General features: G+C 43.5%; 1 protein-coding gene across 1 annotated transcript in view; it reads right to left on the bottom strand.

Annotated features, from left to right (window-relative positions):
- The window catches only part of igsf9bb (immunoglobulin superfamily, member 9Bb), a gene marked incomplete at both ends in the record, with an annotated part of 111,731 nt that overhangs the window by 26,537 nt on the left and 67,660 nt on the right, over positions 1-17,534 (bottom strand). The window contains 7 exons of the mRNA XM_080013361.1: positions 1,339-1,462; positions 4,395-4,545; positions 5,135-5,251; positions 5,951-6,091; positions 6,939-7,081; positions 11,054-11,199; positions 14,240-14,381. Of these exons, the coding sequence (XP_079869487.1) occupies positions 1,339-1,462; positions 4,395-4,545; positions 5,135-5,251; positions 5,951-6,091; positions 6,939-7,081; positions 11,054-11,199; positions 14,240-14,381 (964 nt within the window). The remainder of the gene's footprint in view (positions 1-1,338; positions 1,463-4,394; positions 4,546-5,134; positions 5,252-5,950; positions 6,092-6,938; positions 7,082-11,053; positions 11,200-14,239; positions 14,382-17,534) is intronic.

Here is a 17,534-nt window from a genome sequence, read left to right on the forward strand (position 1 = left end):
GTATTTACTCAGTTACTTTCACTGATTTCACCTCATCGGTCCATTAAAACCTGTTTCTGAACATATTTGAGAAATAAGCAATCCAGTTGCTGAATCTTCACTCATATTGGATCCACAAGGCCTCATTCAAAGGTTTTAAACGACTTTTTCTGCCGTTCTCCATGCTTGTAGGGGACACGGACACCGCATGCGTGGACTTTGTGTTTCATGTAAACGTCGGAAAATAAAATAAATACAAATACATCTACAATAAAAACACACACTTTTATAGGCGATGTTTGGAGCAGCACACAGTAGATCGCACCCCGCAGCCTAGTCTGTCCACCACACTTACATTTCCATCGTCTGCACTTTCTTCACAGACAGTTGTTATTAATTCCTCTTTCTTTTAAAAGATTTGTTTGTTTGTTTTGAGTTACTCAGATGGAGGACAATTCTAATTCTAGTCTCAATGTAACGTAGGACTGAGACAAAAACCTGAATGGTGTGTTTCACTACATTTTCTGAAATAGACAGTTCACAAAAAACTGACTAAGATGTCTTATTCCACAGTTTTTGAGTTTGAGGTTTTCATAATTCTTTAAGCCTCACAGAACATGGTCAAAAGTCCTTTTTCAAGTCCTTGAAGATGTGTGTGACATTAAAATTATATTTCAGGGACTTTATATATATGTTTTATCACTTTAAAATATAGTATATATCTATAAAATATATTTTAAGGTGGAAGCATACAATATACAAGATGCCTGCCTGTGAGGTGGAGATCTTAGAATTGCTCAGTTCCACCTTCCTTATCCCAAGGTAACATTTCTAGTTAAAAGAACAGGGGTTACATGCATTATCTGTATTTTCTCAATATTTTTTACCAAGTGTTGGTACAGTAACTGAATCACTGGGGAAAATTTAAATCGCCAGTATCTCCTAAGTAAACCTGGATTTCCAATGTGGGATATTTGAGTTTAAATATAATTAGCCATTTCAACAGCAACGTGTCCCCCCCTGTTAAACAGCAAGGAGGCAGAGACATCAGCAGCAGCAGCAGCAGCAGCAGCAGCAGCAGCAGCGGCAGCAGCAGCAGCAACAGCACGGCCGAGAGAATTCTGGGTAATGTTTAGAGTGGTGGCAATTATTTATTGTCATTTCCACAAAACACAAAACTAGTGATGAAAATCCACCTTTATCAGACTCAAATCTGATCCGCACCTCATGTATTTTCATCTCTGTGACCCCCTTCCGCCGTCTTCCGCGACTACTCTGAACACCACCCAGCTGGAAAGAGGAACTACGGTATTAGAAGTACAAAAAAAGCAGGAAGCAAAGCATGCTGGGATGACTCACACATGGCCGTACCAGACTGAGAATGTCTGCTGGAAGCCTCCATCGTAGCCCGCCTCCCAGGACACGTTGGCCCATGTGGAGGAGGCCGCCACGTGGACTCCGATGGGGGCATGGGGGCTTGTGCCTAGGGGAGGGGGGGGGCAAGCGTTATGACAGGAAATCCCTCATGAGAGTCGGACCTGGTTCACTCTCCTAGAAGAACCAAGGACCTTTGGAAGAATCTCAATCTCAAACAAAAGATATTAGCCGAAACTCGTTGCAGTGACACACACACTGACACACACTAGTAATAATAGTAGTACACACTAGTTATAAATTGGGCCGATTATTGTGCGTTTTGAGATAATCGGCAACGGCCGATGCGATTAAATAAACATGTCTGCACACTAATGTTGTCAAAAATATCTATTTTACTTGACATAAATTCTAAATATTTGAAACGGTTTCAATACTCATTTTCTGTGCTATGGATATACTGGTAGCAGTTGCTTCCTCGCTCTCTCTTCTCTCCCACAGCGAGTCACACACCCCACTGCAGCGCCCACATAGCCCCGCCTCCTCTCACTCTCTCATTCGCTCTGGTTTGTTATGGTTTTCGCTCATTAAAGACGGCAAGTGCAGAGCCTCCGCAACTGGTTTTGAAAAAGAAAAAATGTTTTTTAGATCTATTTATTTTTGTGTGTTTCCTAACTTACACAACACAGTTCTTTTTAGTTTTGGTTCAATACGGGAACGGAGGGCACAACGGAGCGCAGATCACATGCGGCGGTAATCCGCTACCTCGATGCCCATTCACGCTTTAAAAAAGCGTAACACATAAAAAGGGCACCATGGACATCACATCAAGGGACAGGTGTTCGGGCACCTGTTCCGAAAAAAAACTGCGCGTCCCCACTGTCCTGTGCCGCGTCACGCACGTCTCCCCGTTGCTTTCCGTTGCTATGGGACTTAATTTACTACAAAAACTGAATGTTTTTCTGTTTTCTGTTTCTCTGTACTTTCCCAACTAGATTATAATATTACACCGTTTATTATTATTATTTATTTCTTTCATCATTTATGATTATTTACTTTTAATGTTATAATTTTTTTTTTACAAAGTTTTGTGGACTGTGGATTAAGTTGATACATTGTTTATAAAAAATTAAATAAAAGTGCTTTCCAGAGACAAGGCAGTCAGTAACATTGGTGTTAAATAAATGTTAATTTTACTTCAGCAACTTTGGGTTTCACTTGTTAAAGTTAATAAATTGTTGTATTTTTAACATGATATTGGCATTATCTATTGGCCATCTGCCACCATGCTCTCTAACTATCTGCATCGGCCATTGGAAAAGCCATATCGGTCGACCACTCACACACGCACGCGCGCACGCATTCACACACGCACACACACACACACACACACACACACACACACACACACACACACACACACACACACACACACACACGCTTGTTCTCCTACCAACGTACTCCTGCTGGGCCACCTGCATCACTCAACGTCCGGTCCTATTTCAGTTTGATGTCTCTCAATTAATCTTTAAATCTAAATCATAATCAGGACTAATTTCCAACATGTTACTGAAGCTTATTAAAAGCAACATTATTAAAGCTAACCAATTGTTTAGCCTTGAGCCCGAAGAAGCAGAGTCATCTGTGTCAAACTAAGGGCCGTGTCACTGCCTTGTGGAAGCCTTTGGCGTCACTGGCGTTGGGGCAATCTTAAAAGTGAATCCAAAATAATAGCATATGACTCCACTGGGAAACCATTTCCAATAAAATAAAGATTATTAAATATTACTTTCTGTTTTGGTGCAGTTTGCCAAAAAGTAAAGCCACATAGTGAAAGCCAACAACATTGAGCCTTTAACGCCCTTCTCAACAAAAATTAACCTTCAATCAATAAGTGAATTTAATGAAGAAAAGCACCAAATGATGTCTTCAAGAAGTACTTCAACCTAGTTTTGTGGTAATAGTAGTAACAGCAGTAACAGTAGTAATGGTAATAATAGTAGTATCACTAGCAATGAAAATACCCACTTGTGACAATTCTCACCCCCAATTCTGCCGCCACCACTGCTACCAACTCCTCCCTGGCCCGCGGGTACAGCGGTTAACACCACACACTCAGGAAACCCCCTCTCTCTCTGTCAGTGTTATTCATGAGAGCCATCACTATCACCTGATACATCCTTGTCGCCGAAAGCTTTTAAAATCCAACTCTCACGACAAACCAGGATCTCTTACCTTCCACCTCCGTAAAAATCCCCTCTCAACGGTGGCGCGCCATCCGCTCTCTTTCTGATTACCCACACCGGCTTCCATTATTCATGCCGCTACATTTTTCCTTGTGCTCTCAGCCTTGTTAAGTCAATTTTGGCCTCTCCAACGACGAGGTACGGCTTGTGCGTCAAAAACACTCGACTCGCTTTGAGGCGTTCCACGTGACGCGGTGCAGCCGCAGAGTGGCTGATCAGTCACCTGGATGTATATTTTATACATTCTATACGGTATATATCTTTTGTAGGAATGGAACTTCCCTTTGCTATCTTCCTACTTTCTGCGATAACACACAGAATTATCATCATCATTTTGATTTCATCGTCACAGTGAATCGTGTCAATATTTATACAATTGTATTTGATTACACGTGAGCCATACAGATTGTATTTTGGATTATTTGTCTACATTACTGCTATTCAGTTTCTATCATGCTTTTGCCTGAAATAAAACAACTGGGAAGACTGATTGACTTCATTTGTGATGATGATGAGATGGCATGCGCATTTGTTGGAAGAACCGGAATGAACTTGTTTCCATAGACAGAAAATGACAATCAATTACTGAATTACTTTAACCTTTTACAATTAATTAATTGAATTGAAACGTTTAGGGTAACAGAATAATTGGAGAATTCTAACTAAATGATCCAATTGACACCTAAGAAGAATAATAGTATTGAGTTGGGAGAGTCCTTATGAATGTCAAATAGCTAGGCGTGTGTGTGTGCGTGTGTGTGCGTTCGTGCGTGCGTGCGTGGGTGCGTGTGGTACCTATGACTGAGAGGTGAGTGCTGGCAGTGATGCTCGTGGCAACATTGGTGGCGACACACTCCCACTCTCCATGGTCCTCCTTGGTGAGTGACTTGAACTGGATGCTGCCACGCGGCAGAACGTTGTGCTTGCTTCTAGTGGGCTTCCCAACCTTCGGAGAGAGGGAAGACGGAGGGAGGGAGAAAATATACATTTAATGATCAGCCAGTGATGGAAATGAACGACTGAGAGAGAGAGAGAGAGAGAGAGAGAGAGAGAGAGAGAGAGAGAGGAAACACAAGTCTTTCTTTTCACATTGTTTCCAATGCCTGACTTAGGTGACAAATTATCCAGAGAAATTCACAAGTCTGAATGGAAATAATTAGCTTAAGCAAAGTCACAACATTCGATTATAGGAAGCATCATGATCAAGGAGAGCAAATGACAGGGTTCAATTATGTCAGGATTCAAGAGGATCATATGGAACAAAGTTAAGGCTTCCTACTTCCATAAGCTGATGTCTGTGGCTTGTTACAAAGTACCAATCAGTCAAAATGCCACTTGGCCAGAATCTATAAAAATGCTAAATCTAATTAAATTCTGTCCTTTTAACTAATAGCCTGGAGGGACATTGACTAAAGGTCAAATATAGTGGACTTAAGTGCTTGATAATAACGTGCCGCTTGGCCATCCATTGGACTCCAATCCTCCACAAACCTATGGAGGGTGGAGTGTAATGCCTGTGTGTGTCCATCTCTCACCTTCCTCCATGTGATGTTGGGAAAGGGGTCTCCCTCTGCCTCACAGGGGATGACCAGCTCTCTCCCGGCCTCCTGCCTGTACTCCCCTCCAGGAACCACCGAGAACTTGGGAGGGTCCTGCCCAAGAGGGGGAGATGGCGACCAATTGAGACGTTTCTCTCTGCTGTTGGGTGGAGCGATCGGCACAAAACCTCCTCTTTCCTTCCTTTCTTGCGGTCAGTCGGTTGGGGTGGTCGGGGCACACCCTTGGTTTGGGGAAGGCCTTTAGGGAAGGTCTTTAGGGACGACCGGGTCCATTGGGAAGCATCCGTGATGGTCCATCAAGACCATCTTGTTTGAAGCCCTTTTCGCCAATGGGCCCAAAGCCCTTACCAGTTCTTTGTTTGGAATGTTTTGTTATATCTATCTACTTTAAGTTCAAGTTCAAGTTCAAGAGATTATTTGTCACATACATACACATACGGTCATACATATATGCAGTGAAATGTCATGACACCCGGTGATTACGCACAAGCTCTATAAGCTTGAAAAATACTCAAATGTGCGTAATCGACACGTGGTGCTCGCGCAGGCGGCCGCAAGGGGCGCCTCCACAATCGCGATTCTGGGTTCTATAATAAGGGTAAACAAATCTTAACCCAGCAAACAAAGTTGCACCTCCCAACCACAAGAGTTGGGAGGTGCCACAAAGGAGATTCTTAATGTTAAGGAAAGGTTTACGATCAAGACATACATGTTTGTAAGTAACTTCTGAGGGAAGGCAAAGGCAATGTGCGTATCACTGAACCTAACATGTGCACTACCTTTACCACGTACCTTTAGCACCAGGGGGGCAGGATTTGACCATCCCATGGAACCCAGGGCATTGTAAGGCATGCAGGTGTAGGTACCGAGGGAGTCCTCTGTCACTTCTGCCACACGGATGCTCCCATCATCCATTTGGCTCCAACCGGGGTACTATGATGGGGTTATTTGGTGGAGGTAGAAGAGGAAATAGGGGGGAAAAATGTTGAAATAAATGAATATGAAACGAGTGAATTTAACATGAAGTGAGAGGGTCAGTCAGAGGTAAAGTGTAGAAGTTTACAAGTGTGTTTTACTCGTGGTTTTTTTTTGCCACAAAGGGATTACAATTACAGACCTGCCAACCTTGGGAAAGTATTTTGAGTACCAGGTGTAACAGGAAGTCTCCGTGGCGTTTTGAGTTACTGCAGCTACATGACTCCATCAGTTATTCACACCGTAGTATCTCGTAACGAGGCGCTTGTTTTCCGTAATTAAATTACAGCTATATATATATATATATATATATATATATATATATATATATATATATATATATATATATAATTTTTATTTTTTTTTTTATATATAAAACATATATATAATTTTTTTTTTTTTTTTTTCCGCTGGCATTTCGTACCTGCTTATTTTGACCAAGAATTGCGCGGTTTGTGGACAAAATGCGATTATATTCACTTCAGGGGCCTGAGGCATGATTATTCTGGACAGAAACAAAAATAAAAATTCAGCTTTTTATCAGTTGGCGTAATTAACCTTGAGATGAGTACCAGGAACTTAAGTATTGTCAGATCAATACATAAGCCCAACTGGAATGTTGTCTTACTGCAACGCAACCATGGTTGCCATAGTTGGAAAGGGCTTTACAGGTTTATTAAACACCCAGGAATTCATGACGACAAAATACACTTTATATACTTTCCATACACTTTTTAACGCCTTTAGCTTTAGCCTGGGGACACACTTTGCACATGGTCTGTGCACTATGACCCCACAAACTCACCTTTTCTATTCGGAGAGGGAGGCCATCTTTCTTCCACTTAACAAGCGTTACAGGAGGGCTGGCGTCCACGGGGCAGCGGATGATGCCTGGCAGGCCGATTGCAACGTAGATGGCGGATGGCATGTTTAGCACGCGGGCAGGGTCTGGACAAAACAAGCAAATTGATTTAAACAAAAATAAAAGAAAATAAATGAAAAAGCCTGTGGAGAGGCAGTAAAAACATCTCATCACTGGTACTGGAAACATGCCTGGCACAGTAATTCTAACAGCGCGGACTAGCTGGAGAAATAGCCGATTTTATGGGATGTGAGCGCATCATTAAATGATAAACGCAATCAGTTGGAGAGCAGCTGGATCTCTGTGTGTGCACGTGCATGTGAGCGCCTCCCGTGAAACGTGTGTTGATTCCTGTTGAAACACATCTTCAAAGCACGTCAGCTTCAGGCCTCATCCCAGATATTTTTTGTGTCTTATTCAGGACAAAGTGAAAGGTCCTTAAAAATAAGCCTTTAGGACACCACATCACTTACACACACATGCACAGATCTATATCTTCTCAGATATTCCGACTCTACTGTCTTTTATTTTATTTAAAAACATTTTTAGAAACTTGAAGAGATGAATGTGGATGTGTCCAGTTTCACATTAATAACCGTAGGTTTGTCTGGGAGGTTTGGTTTGAGTTTTAGTTTTTCAAATTAATATTCCGCCTCAACGTATTATTATTATTATTATTACTTAGTAAGTAACCCTGTAAGAAGTGGGATAATCTACAGACATTATCCCCTACGGATAACACACATATAAATGTCTTTATGGTTAGTTCCCTCTGTAAAGAAGGTGATCGAAGGACTCAGGTCTTAATGCTGGTTACCCTTTAAAAGTTAAAATCTCGCCATGTCACCCCATCTTGCATGGATGGATGGGGTGAGTGGGGGGGGAGAGGAGGAAAGATGGATAACGTTTAGGCTACATCATCCTGCCCCTTCTGAATCCTGAATTATGGAGATGGGCGAGAACATGGCAGTGTCTAAATGAGGCCACGGAAAAGAGCTTTAAAGTCAGTGAAGGAGGACGGGAGAGGGGAGGAGAGAACAGGGGGAGAGGGGGCGATACGGGAGGAGGAGAAGGGAGGAGGAGAGGGGGATATGAGAGGAGAGGGGAGGAGAGGAGAGAAGAGGAAATGAGAGGCGGAGAGAGGAGAGAAGAGAAGAGGAGGACGGGAGGGGAGAGGAGAGGAGAGAGGGAGATATGAGAGGAGGGGGGAGGAGAGGAGAGGAGGAGTTCACTGTGCAGAGGGAGTGGTGGAAGCAGGGTAACAGTGTGGGAAAGAGAACAGGTGAGAGAGATGATGTAAGGCAGAGAGAAGCAAGGGAGGAGAGAGAGGGTGACGGAGGGTGTGTGTGTGTGAGACAGAGAAAGAGCATGTGAGATGATAAAAAAGATAGAGAGAGGGAGGGGGAGGGGGGCATTGCGACTACCTACACCTTTTGTGGTGAACTTCATTAAAGATATTTTATTTTCTCTTATTTAATTATCTATATTTCCTTGTTTTATACTTGTGCACAATTTTCCTGATTTTACACTTTTTACACATTTTTGATACAGAGGTTTACCGACTTATTGTCTATTGGGTTTTTTTTTGGTTTATTGTTTATTAGATGTATTGCTTTTTTAAAATATTTTGTTGTCTATTGCCAAATGTTTCTATCGCATTATTTGTATCGCATATGTGTTCTGATTTATCTACCTATTCATCCTCCCTCCCTCCCTCCATTCATCTATCTACCTATCCATCCACCCCCTCATCCATTTATATATCTATCTACCTATCCATCCATCCTCCATCTATCTATCTATCCCTCATCTATCTATCCCTCCATCTATCTATCCCTCCATCTATCTATCCCTCCATATATCTATCCCTCCATCCATCTATCAATACATCCATCTATAACAACGGTTCTTACTATTCATCAGTATCACAACCAGACAGGGCATTGATGATTGAATGTGTGAATGTGTGAATGTGAATGTGTCGGCAACACATTCACATGTTCATTCAACGGCCGAAAAAGCTGAAGCCGGCCAAACTTTGCACTGGCAGGCCCGCAGCAGCAGCAGCGGCAGCAGCAGCAGTATCAGCAGCGGCGGCAGCAGCAGCAGCAGCAGCAGCAGCAGAGACCACCACAGACGGAATATCTGCCAAGTGTCTAAATATAGCCACGCACAGACACGACACAAGACTGGTTCCCACCCAAAAGACACTTTAGGGAGCGATATTCATTGGCATGCAATTTGGGGAGATGAGGAAATGAGAGAGATAGAGCGCGGGAGAGGGAGAGGGTGAGCACGAGAGAGAGAGAGGGAGAGCGAGAGAGAGAGAGAGAGAGGGAAGAGAGAGAGAGGGGGAGAGAGAGAGAGAGAGAGAGAGAGAGACAGAGAGAGGGAGGACCATGAGGCGTAAAAAACAGGAATGCTGGATAAGAGAGGACACAGAATGTGCTGAACGGGATAGCGAGACAGAGAGATAGAGAATTGTGGAGGAAAAGGCAAGCGAGCGAGGGAGGGAGGAACGGAGGGAGGGAGGGAGCGGGAGAGACGGAGGAGAGGGAGCCCTCTGCGGACAGAGTGAGTGCTGCTACTGCGATGATGTAATCTCTTCTCTGGCTCCCCTCAGCATCACCACCACCACCACCACCACCCACCCACCCCCACCCAGCAGAACACACGCGCGCGCAATGTAATGTGGAGTCGTGAGTAACGGAGCAGGGTGGGGGTGGGCAGGGTTAATGCAAAATGTCTGTTGCCTTGACTACTGCCAGAGGCCCCGGTCACAGATCCAGAGGACCAACCCCCCTCACTCCAATGCCTCCTCCTTAGCACCCATTGTCCAAATCAATCCATCGAACCCCCATCAGATGCCAAGGTTTACCTTGATTACAGTTTATGTGTGCGTAAACGTGTGCGTGTGTGTGTGTGTGTGTGTGTGTGTGTGGTGACATGAGTGTGAGTGTGCGAGTGCATGTGCGTGTGTGTGTGTGTGGGGTTTGAGGTTCACAAGGTGAATCCAGATGGTTGAGGGGGCCGTATTTGTCATTCATACTAATAAATATAAAGATTTAAGGTGTATTGATATAACACAGACACACACACGTACATGGTTGTACATGTGTGTGTCAATGTGTGCATGCGCATATTGTACCTCGGTTTCCACCGAATTAAGTCTCTGGAAATGCGGCGCGATGACTTGCAGCCAGAAAGGTGAGTCAAGAAAAAGTGTCTTTTTTTTATTCCCCCTGTGAGCTAAGTTTGGCCCGTTGCAGTAGGAGCGTGCGAGGAAGAGATCTAATTCTTTTTGGCTGCTTCAATATCTTCCCCGGAACAGCCTCGCGGAACAAAGAACCTCTCGAAAGAAAACTCTCAGATGTTCGGATGTCAGAGAAACCCCTAGAATAAAATCGGATTCAATGTGAGACGCACCTATTTAAATGAGCGTTACGTACAGTACTTGTTTTTCCTTGTATGCATTAGTGGTTTTCAGTGGATCTGATTTTGTCTGAATTGTTTTTTTAGGGCACACAATGCGTAAGAACATATTGTGACGGACGTTCGTATTCAAATTGAACATGAGCTGAGCTGAAATTATTTTTGAATCAGCGGGGCCTCGCGACCACACCTGCAATCTCTGATGACCCCCTGCGGGGCTCTAGCACCCCAGGTTGGGAATCACTGCTTTAGATAAATGCATTCATGGTTTGACACTGGAAGTTATGGGGGTTGGATGCGGCAGACTGGCAATATGTTCTGCACTATTTTTAGCTGTAGTAACAAAATAATCTCCTGGGTTTCGTGGTATATCATCAAGTTCATGTTGCAGGCTGCAAAACAGCCTTGGGTCCAAAAACAAGGATAACAGTTGTAGTCCAAAGTTTCCGAAAAGCCTTTGTATTCGAAACTCCCTGCATCTTGGTTCCAGCTATATAAATATATAAATATATATATATACAGCTTGTGTGTGTGTGTGTGTGTGTACACACACACACACACACACTGTATATGGATGTAGTTTGGTTTAGGTCTTGTTTGTGATTGGTGCTCTACAGGCCACTTACACTGCACCGTCATGTGGGCGGAGGCGGTCGGGGGATTGCCCAGGCTGTTGCTAGGGCTGCACGTGAATCTCCCAGCATCCTCAGGCTTGACTTGAGCGATGATGAGGGAGCCATCGATGAGAATACTGACTCTGCGCTTCAGGTCGCTGTGGAGAGGAGAGAGAGAGAGAGAGAGAGAGAGAGAGAGAGAGAGAGAGAGAGAGAGAGAGAGAGAGAGAGAGAGAGAAGTTTAGAGGAAATTAACAATGAGTAAATGTAAACAATGTAGATTTTCCTGGATGAGGGCGGCCCTACTTAATAACAATTTCTACATAAGGTTCTAATAATGTACACATTTGGACAGAGGAGTAATATTGTTATAATAGGCTAACCTATTAGCCTACTAACCACCCTCGGGTGTCTAGGGTGGTAAGTATCTTCAGATATACCAGAAGAACGTCTCGAGCCTTTGTTGAAACGGAGGCAATTTTATTGTTCAAATTCTGTGACCTTGTATAAAGTAAGTAAATACACTGGCTTTAAAATGGGGTTCAACCAAAGTTTTCAAAACAAGACCAGAAAGGATAGTGTTTGAAATAAGTCAGTTTTTTTAACAATTATTTTCCTAATATATTTATTGATTCATTTGAAAAATGTCAGTAATATTCTGAATGGAGAGCTTATTCTGGCGTGATCTACACAGCATTTATGGTAACAGTATATTGATGTGGGCCACGTTATATTGTATTTATATATTATTGGGCAGCTGTCGCTTTTGTTTGAATAGTAATTATATTTTCATGGCGGCGTGAATCAGGTTTTTAGGGCGTACAATGCATGAGAAAACATAGACAGGGATTGTGTCAACATTTAAATTTGATAACACTTGTGGATTTTGCTTTAACCATTATTGAACTATTAGAAAACACATTAGGAAACTGCCACCACAGGTTAGGAATCACTGCTTAAGATGAATGGAGTCTCGAACCACCTTGGACTGGTCCTGGTGCGGACCACATCCCTACTGGAGGCATTTACCTGCCATAGACTCTCATACTGTCTAGCTAAACAGTACATATCCAAGGACTTTTTATATTTATCTTAATAATGTTGCCACTGCGGCCTGGTTGTCCTGGAAGAGGTATTACTCCATCTCTGGCCGCTTCTCAATGTTTCTTCTTCTTTTTCTCAAAGGGGTTTTCTTGGGAGTTTTTTTTCCTTTCCTTACCAAGTCCATGTGTTAGTCCAGCCCCAGCCCCCAGATGGACCCCACCCCCTGCCGCACCGCAACCAAAGCAGCTTCGGCCAGCCGGGTGAGATGGTGCAACTCCAGCTGCAGCGGCGCAAACAGTGAGTCATCCACGTTGGGGTGCTCTCTCTTTTTTGGCTTGGCTTTCTCTTTATCTTCTGGCTCAGAGGAGAACCTTAAGGGGAAAAAAGTGGTCTTCCCCACAAGGCTTTAAAAATAGCACTTTAAAAATAGCGGGCACTCATGCCTCCAGCAGATGAGCTGCTGCTATTTTTAAGAGCAGCACCAGGTTCCTCGCACTGTGCGTGGCGTCACATAATCATCAAAAGTACCTGCAAACCAGATCCATGAATATCTGCGGCGGTGAAGCCTCATGACACCAAATTGTGGCCAAAACGGCACCTGGTGGCACCAGAGCAGACAAACCAGGACCGACAAACAAAACACGTGAGGTGATGTGATTCTGTGGGACAAGCCGTCTTCTAGTTTGGGCTCCGTCTGAGCCTTGTGTTGGCCTTGCCGACGTCCCTGCCTCCCAAGTCTCGTTAAAGAAGTTCAACATACCACAGTATTTCTGATGCGTCACCAGACCCGTCAAATTACCACTTCCAACGTTTGACATAGCTGACAAACAGCCACGTTGGTCCAGGAATGACAAGGGACGTTCAACTAAGAACATACGTCCTACTTGTGTGAATCCAATCCAAAACTTGCACATGGACGCCCGACCGAGGCGTCAGAAAAGCCTTTGCCAACCTCAAGGTTACTACTGTGCTCATTTCAACAAGTTCATTCAATAAAGACTAAATTCAATGAAAGGAAAGAGTGTGGAAAGTATTTTCCTTTCCCAATACTTTGGGTGGCTCAATTAAAAATACAGCAGCAGCAGTAGTGTAACACATTAGAATATTCATATTGTCCCCCTAGATTCTGGGCACGCATCAACATGGAAGGCGTCCATTTTTAGGGCTGCCCCCTTGAAAGTCGATGAGTCTAATCATCGATCAGTCTAAGATTCTTCATGTCGAGCGGTGGTTTTATTGGGTTTTTTTTTGTCAGTCAACGTGCATTACAATAAGATAAAAACAGACAGCTGACAAAAATGAATACCCAACAGGTTATATAGCCTAAATAAATAGAAAATAAATGTTCTTAATTTCTCCTTCAATTTCTTATCAATACTATGGTCGTTGATCATTTAGCCCCGTGGCCCGTTTAACACCGGTCCTTTCTTTCATTGTTTTGGGCTTCCCTGGTGTGAGGACCTGATTGAATATGACCGCTCGCCAAAAATAGCGATATTATTCGTGGATATTATATCATGACCACAAAAATGTACCGTATGTGCCGTTAGCACCGTCCCTCTGCATTTAGGACACTTCAGCAGGGCATCTGTTGATGTAATGTGATGTATCGGGAACGTGCATCAGAAACCAGAAGCGAGGTTTCTCTTGAACCTCATGCTGGCACAAAGCCAAAAGGACACGTGCGTCGTCTTCCCCTGAAGGGCTTCCAGCTGCTGGCGTGTAAGGAAAATGTCAGCGGCCCGTGGCTCCTGGGGGAGACGTATACGGACTGACAGAAGTGATCGACGTACGCACGTCGCCGCTTTAACACGCAAAGACGTAACGTGCGCCGAATGGCAACAGGCGTGTGGCGACATGTGGTGAAGCTGTTTTTAAGAGTCAGACACGGTTACTCAGAAACTTCTGTTTTCCTCAGAAAACTGTAGTTTTAGGATTGTTGAGGAAGGTTTTTACTCACTCTTTTGTTTTTTTAAGAGGTGATTATTTGATGATCATATAAGATAGATGAATAAATGAATGGAACGACTGAGCCACTGACTAAAGCGCACCAAGATGGAGCCGCTGTCTCCCCTTTTCCCATGATTCCCCGCAGTAAAAAAAAATATAGAAATTCCCCGTCACATTGATCTCTATGAGCTATCATGACTTTACTTCTTGAAGAACACGTTGTCCTCCTCCCAGAACCAGGTGTAGGTGAGGTTCCCGGGGTAGGCCTCCGCCTGGCAGGTGAAGAAGGCATCCTGCGAGATGTTCACCGTGATGTTCTCCGGCGGCGACACGATGAACGGAGGTCCTGTCGCACACAAACCACACAGAGGAGTCAACCATTTAGGAGAGGATGGGGACGCCAGAGGGAGATAACGGCCAAATATGAAACCAGATACGACTTATTCACTTTTAATGGGGGGGGGGGGGGGGGAAAGGGAGGGATTTCCACCTTTTCGAAACGTACTAAGCTCAGTCTTCCCCGACTCTTGGGAATCCCAAGCTTAATGTACTTTTCAACTAAATTCAGTACGCATCTACAGGAATCCTTTCAACCCAGTTATTGAGCAGAAGGGGAAAATGGGAAGACTTTTCTGAAATAATGATCTCGGATCCAATCCAAATTGCACTTTAGTTAATCCCTAAAAGCCCAAGTACAAAAACAAACAATGCGGGTTTGTTGAGGCGGAATTTTATACCTCATTAGGGTTTTCACTTTCAAATCACTATTTTCGAAGTACCTTCTCCATTTTAAGTTGACTCATTCGTACAGGGGCAGGTGGACCAAATTGGAATGTGTCGTTTCGCTGAGAGGAAACTTAAAGCGGGACAGAAAATTGATAAAAAATGAATAAAGACTACCATTTCTACTAACGTGCGTTAAAGAGAGAAGCGCTGCACAGCGGTGGCGAGGGAAGGCGGAGCGCTCAAGGTGCAGTTCAAAGAGCGAGTCATTATAATTTACCACGGCGGCGTATTGTATTTATAATAAAACCACCATCCCTGTCCACTGTTGGTGTGACGCGCGCATATCACCACAGAGAAATATAAACACGGTTCTACAACTCCGTCACGATTGGCCGACACGACATAAGGACGATAGATTAGAGGCAAGAGGTCAGGCGGACTTACAGTAAGTGTGTGCATTGACAATCACTGGGATTAACGCAAAAAAACATGCAACATAAAGGGAATGGAGAACGTTTTTTGTTTTTTTTTATGAAATACTGCGCTGGTATCTGGTTGCTTTGGTTTGCCGTCGGCTGAGGATTATGGGACATCACTGAATAGCCCCAGCCGTACCAGATGGATCATCCTCCTTGGACACATGCAATTATTTCTCGACTGTGCGAGAAAAACAAAATATATTTTATTGATATCGCGATAATTTCGTACAGTCGACAAACACCTCCTCACTGAGCGACCAATTCTTCTTAGATAGGCGTAAAAAATAAAAGGCGTCAGTTCGGGACCTAATCGGTGTTTTTGTCTGTGTTCGTATGAGTACGCACAAATTTCGACATGTCTACTAATTTCATTTTTTGACTAATTATCAAATCTTGAAATGGAAGGGTTCAATTCTTATTCAGTTTAAAAGTACACCGGGGTATAACAACATCTGAGCCCGATCAGAGAAAGAAAGTGGGGCAACCTCACTTGGAAATGACAAGCGATGCATCAAACGTCTTACAGCTTTTCTATTCCCGTGTTAAAAAGGTTTCCGTAAGTCAAAGATCATTATTTTAACTTAAAGACATATGGACATTTTAAAGTACATTGTATTATGTACAATCTTTGAAGTGGTAATCCTTAAGACTATTTTGTTTGAAAAAAAAAAATAATAATAATAATAATAATAAACAAATAAATAAATAAATCCCATTTTAAATTTTTTGTTGCTGGAAGTCTGTAAGAAACAGCCATTCAATGTATATTGTTCCCTTTCCGAGTCCGCCGTCCACAACGCACGCACAGGAAGTGAAGGGAGTCACGGTGGCTTTGATAAAGAGGCGTAGGACCAGGGTCAATCCATCAGAAAAAGGACAACTTGAGAGAAAGGAAAGTGACGTCTTGGAGCGGAGACGAGGGTGACCTCGGGTGTCGAAGGAAAATGGTGCAGCTTCGATTAGAATTCTGGGACCTGTAGTGTAACTCATACACTGCAACTCACAAGCTTTTGCACTTTTGCACTGGGCCTTTGGAGCCATGGATTCAAACTCACGTGGTCTCCTTAACCAGAGAAAACTAGAGCTGTTTTTCCTTCTACTTTCCTTAAAATAGGAAACTTTGAAATGTCATTTGGTGGCCGATGACTCATGCAACAACATTTAGAGCAGCAAGTCGATCTCATTTCTTTGCTATAACAGCTTGGCAGACATGACCAAACCTGGTATTAACGTATTTTTTATTTCATATTTACAAGCTGATTCCACATTTGACATTTGTAGTTTAGTCATTTAGTGTCATTTAGGGTGTGACAAATATGCATTTCTAGCTTCTGTATGAGACCCTGACACATTTTTTATCAGAATGATATATCGGTACCAGTTTACCTCTGTACCGTAAAATGTTGTGTCAGGCAGTAATCCCTACTTTTATCAGATTGGGACGCAAATAGCTAAATGTCATCTGTGTCCATGGGTTCCGCCTTTAAAAAACACATTAAAACATCAACTCATGCACTCGCTGTGCAAACTCTTGCATTTCTAACATTTTATGATAGGTCAATCCATTGCCTAAACCACCCTAACTATTCTCTGAACTATTCTCTAACCCTGAACGGCGTAACCCTAATCCTTAAATGGTGAACACGTGCAGCCTCTCCACACCGAAACACACACTGGTACAAATACACACACGCGTGCACGCATGCACGCACGCACACACGCACACACGCGCACACACACACACACACACACACACACACACAGTAGTGGAAACAGTGTTATCACCATGCTAGTCCCATATGTTAGCTGAGACCTAAGCTCTGATCCTTTAACAGGCGGACAACTTCCATCTGTCAACCACATTAGTGGGGACAACACTGTGTGTGTGTGTGTGTGTGTGTGTGTGTGTGTGTGTGTGTGTGTGTGTGTGTGTGTGTGTGTGTGTGTGTGCGCGTGTGTGTGCGTGTGTATGGGCACTCTCAGATAACTATAAAATAATGTGTGTGCATGCATGTGTGGTTGAGCCATTCAGTGACAAGTGTTTGTATGTAGGCGCCTGTGTGTATAATGCATTTGTGTTTAGTCAAGTTTGTGTTTTTTGTGAATAAACATGTGAATGTGTGCATGGTGCATCTGTGTGTGTGCTTGCTATCTGTGGCCGTCTTGTGTGTGTACGCAATTAAGTGCCAAATGTGTGTGTGTGTGTGTGTGTGTGTGTGTGTGTGTGTGTGTGTGTGTGTCCCATCTATCCCACTTGGCTCTCTTGTGTCTAAGTTGACTCGCTGCTTGATGGC

The sequence above is a fragment of the Zeus faber genome (assembly GCF_960531495.2).
Source record: "Zeus faber genome assembly, chromosome: 14".
Classification (NCBI taxonomy): domain Eukaryota; kingdom Metazoa; phylum Chordata; class Actinopteri; order Zeiformes; family Zeidae; genus Zeus; species Zeus faber.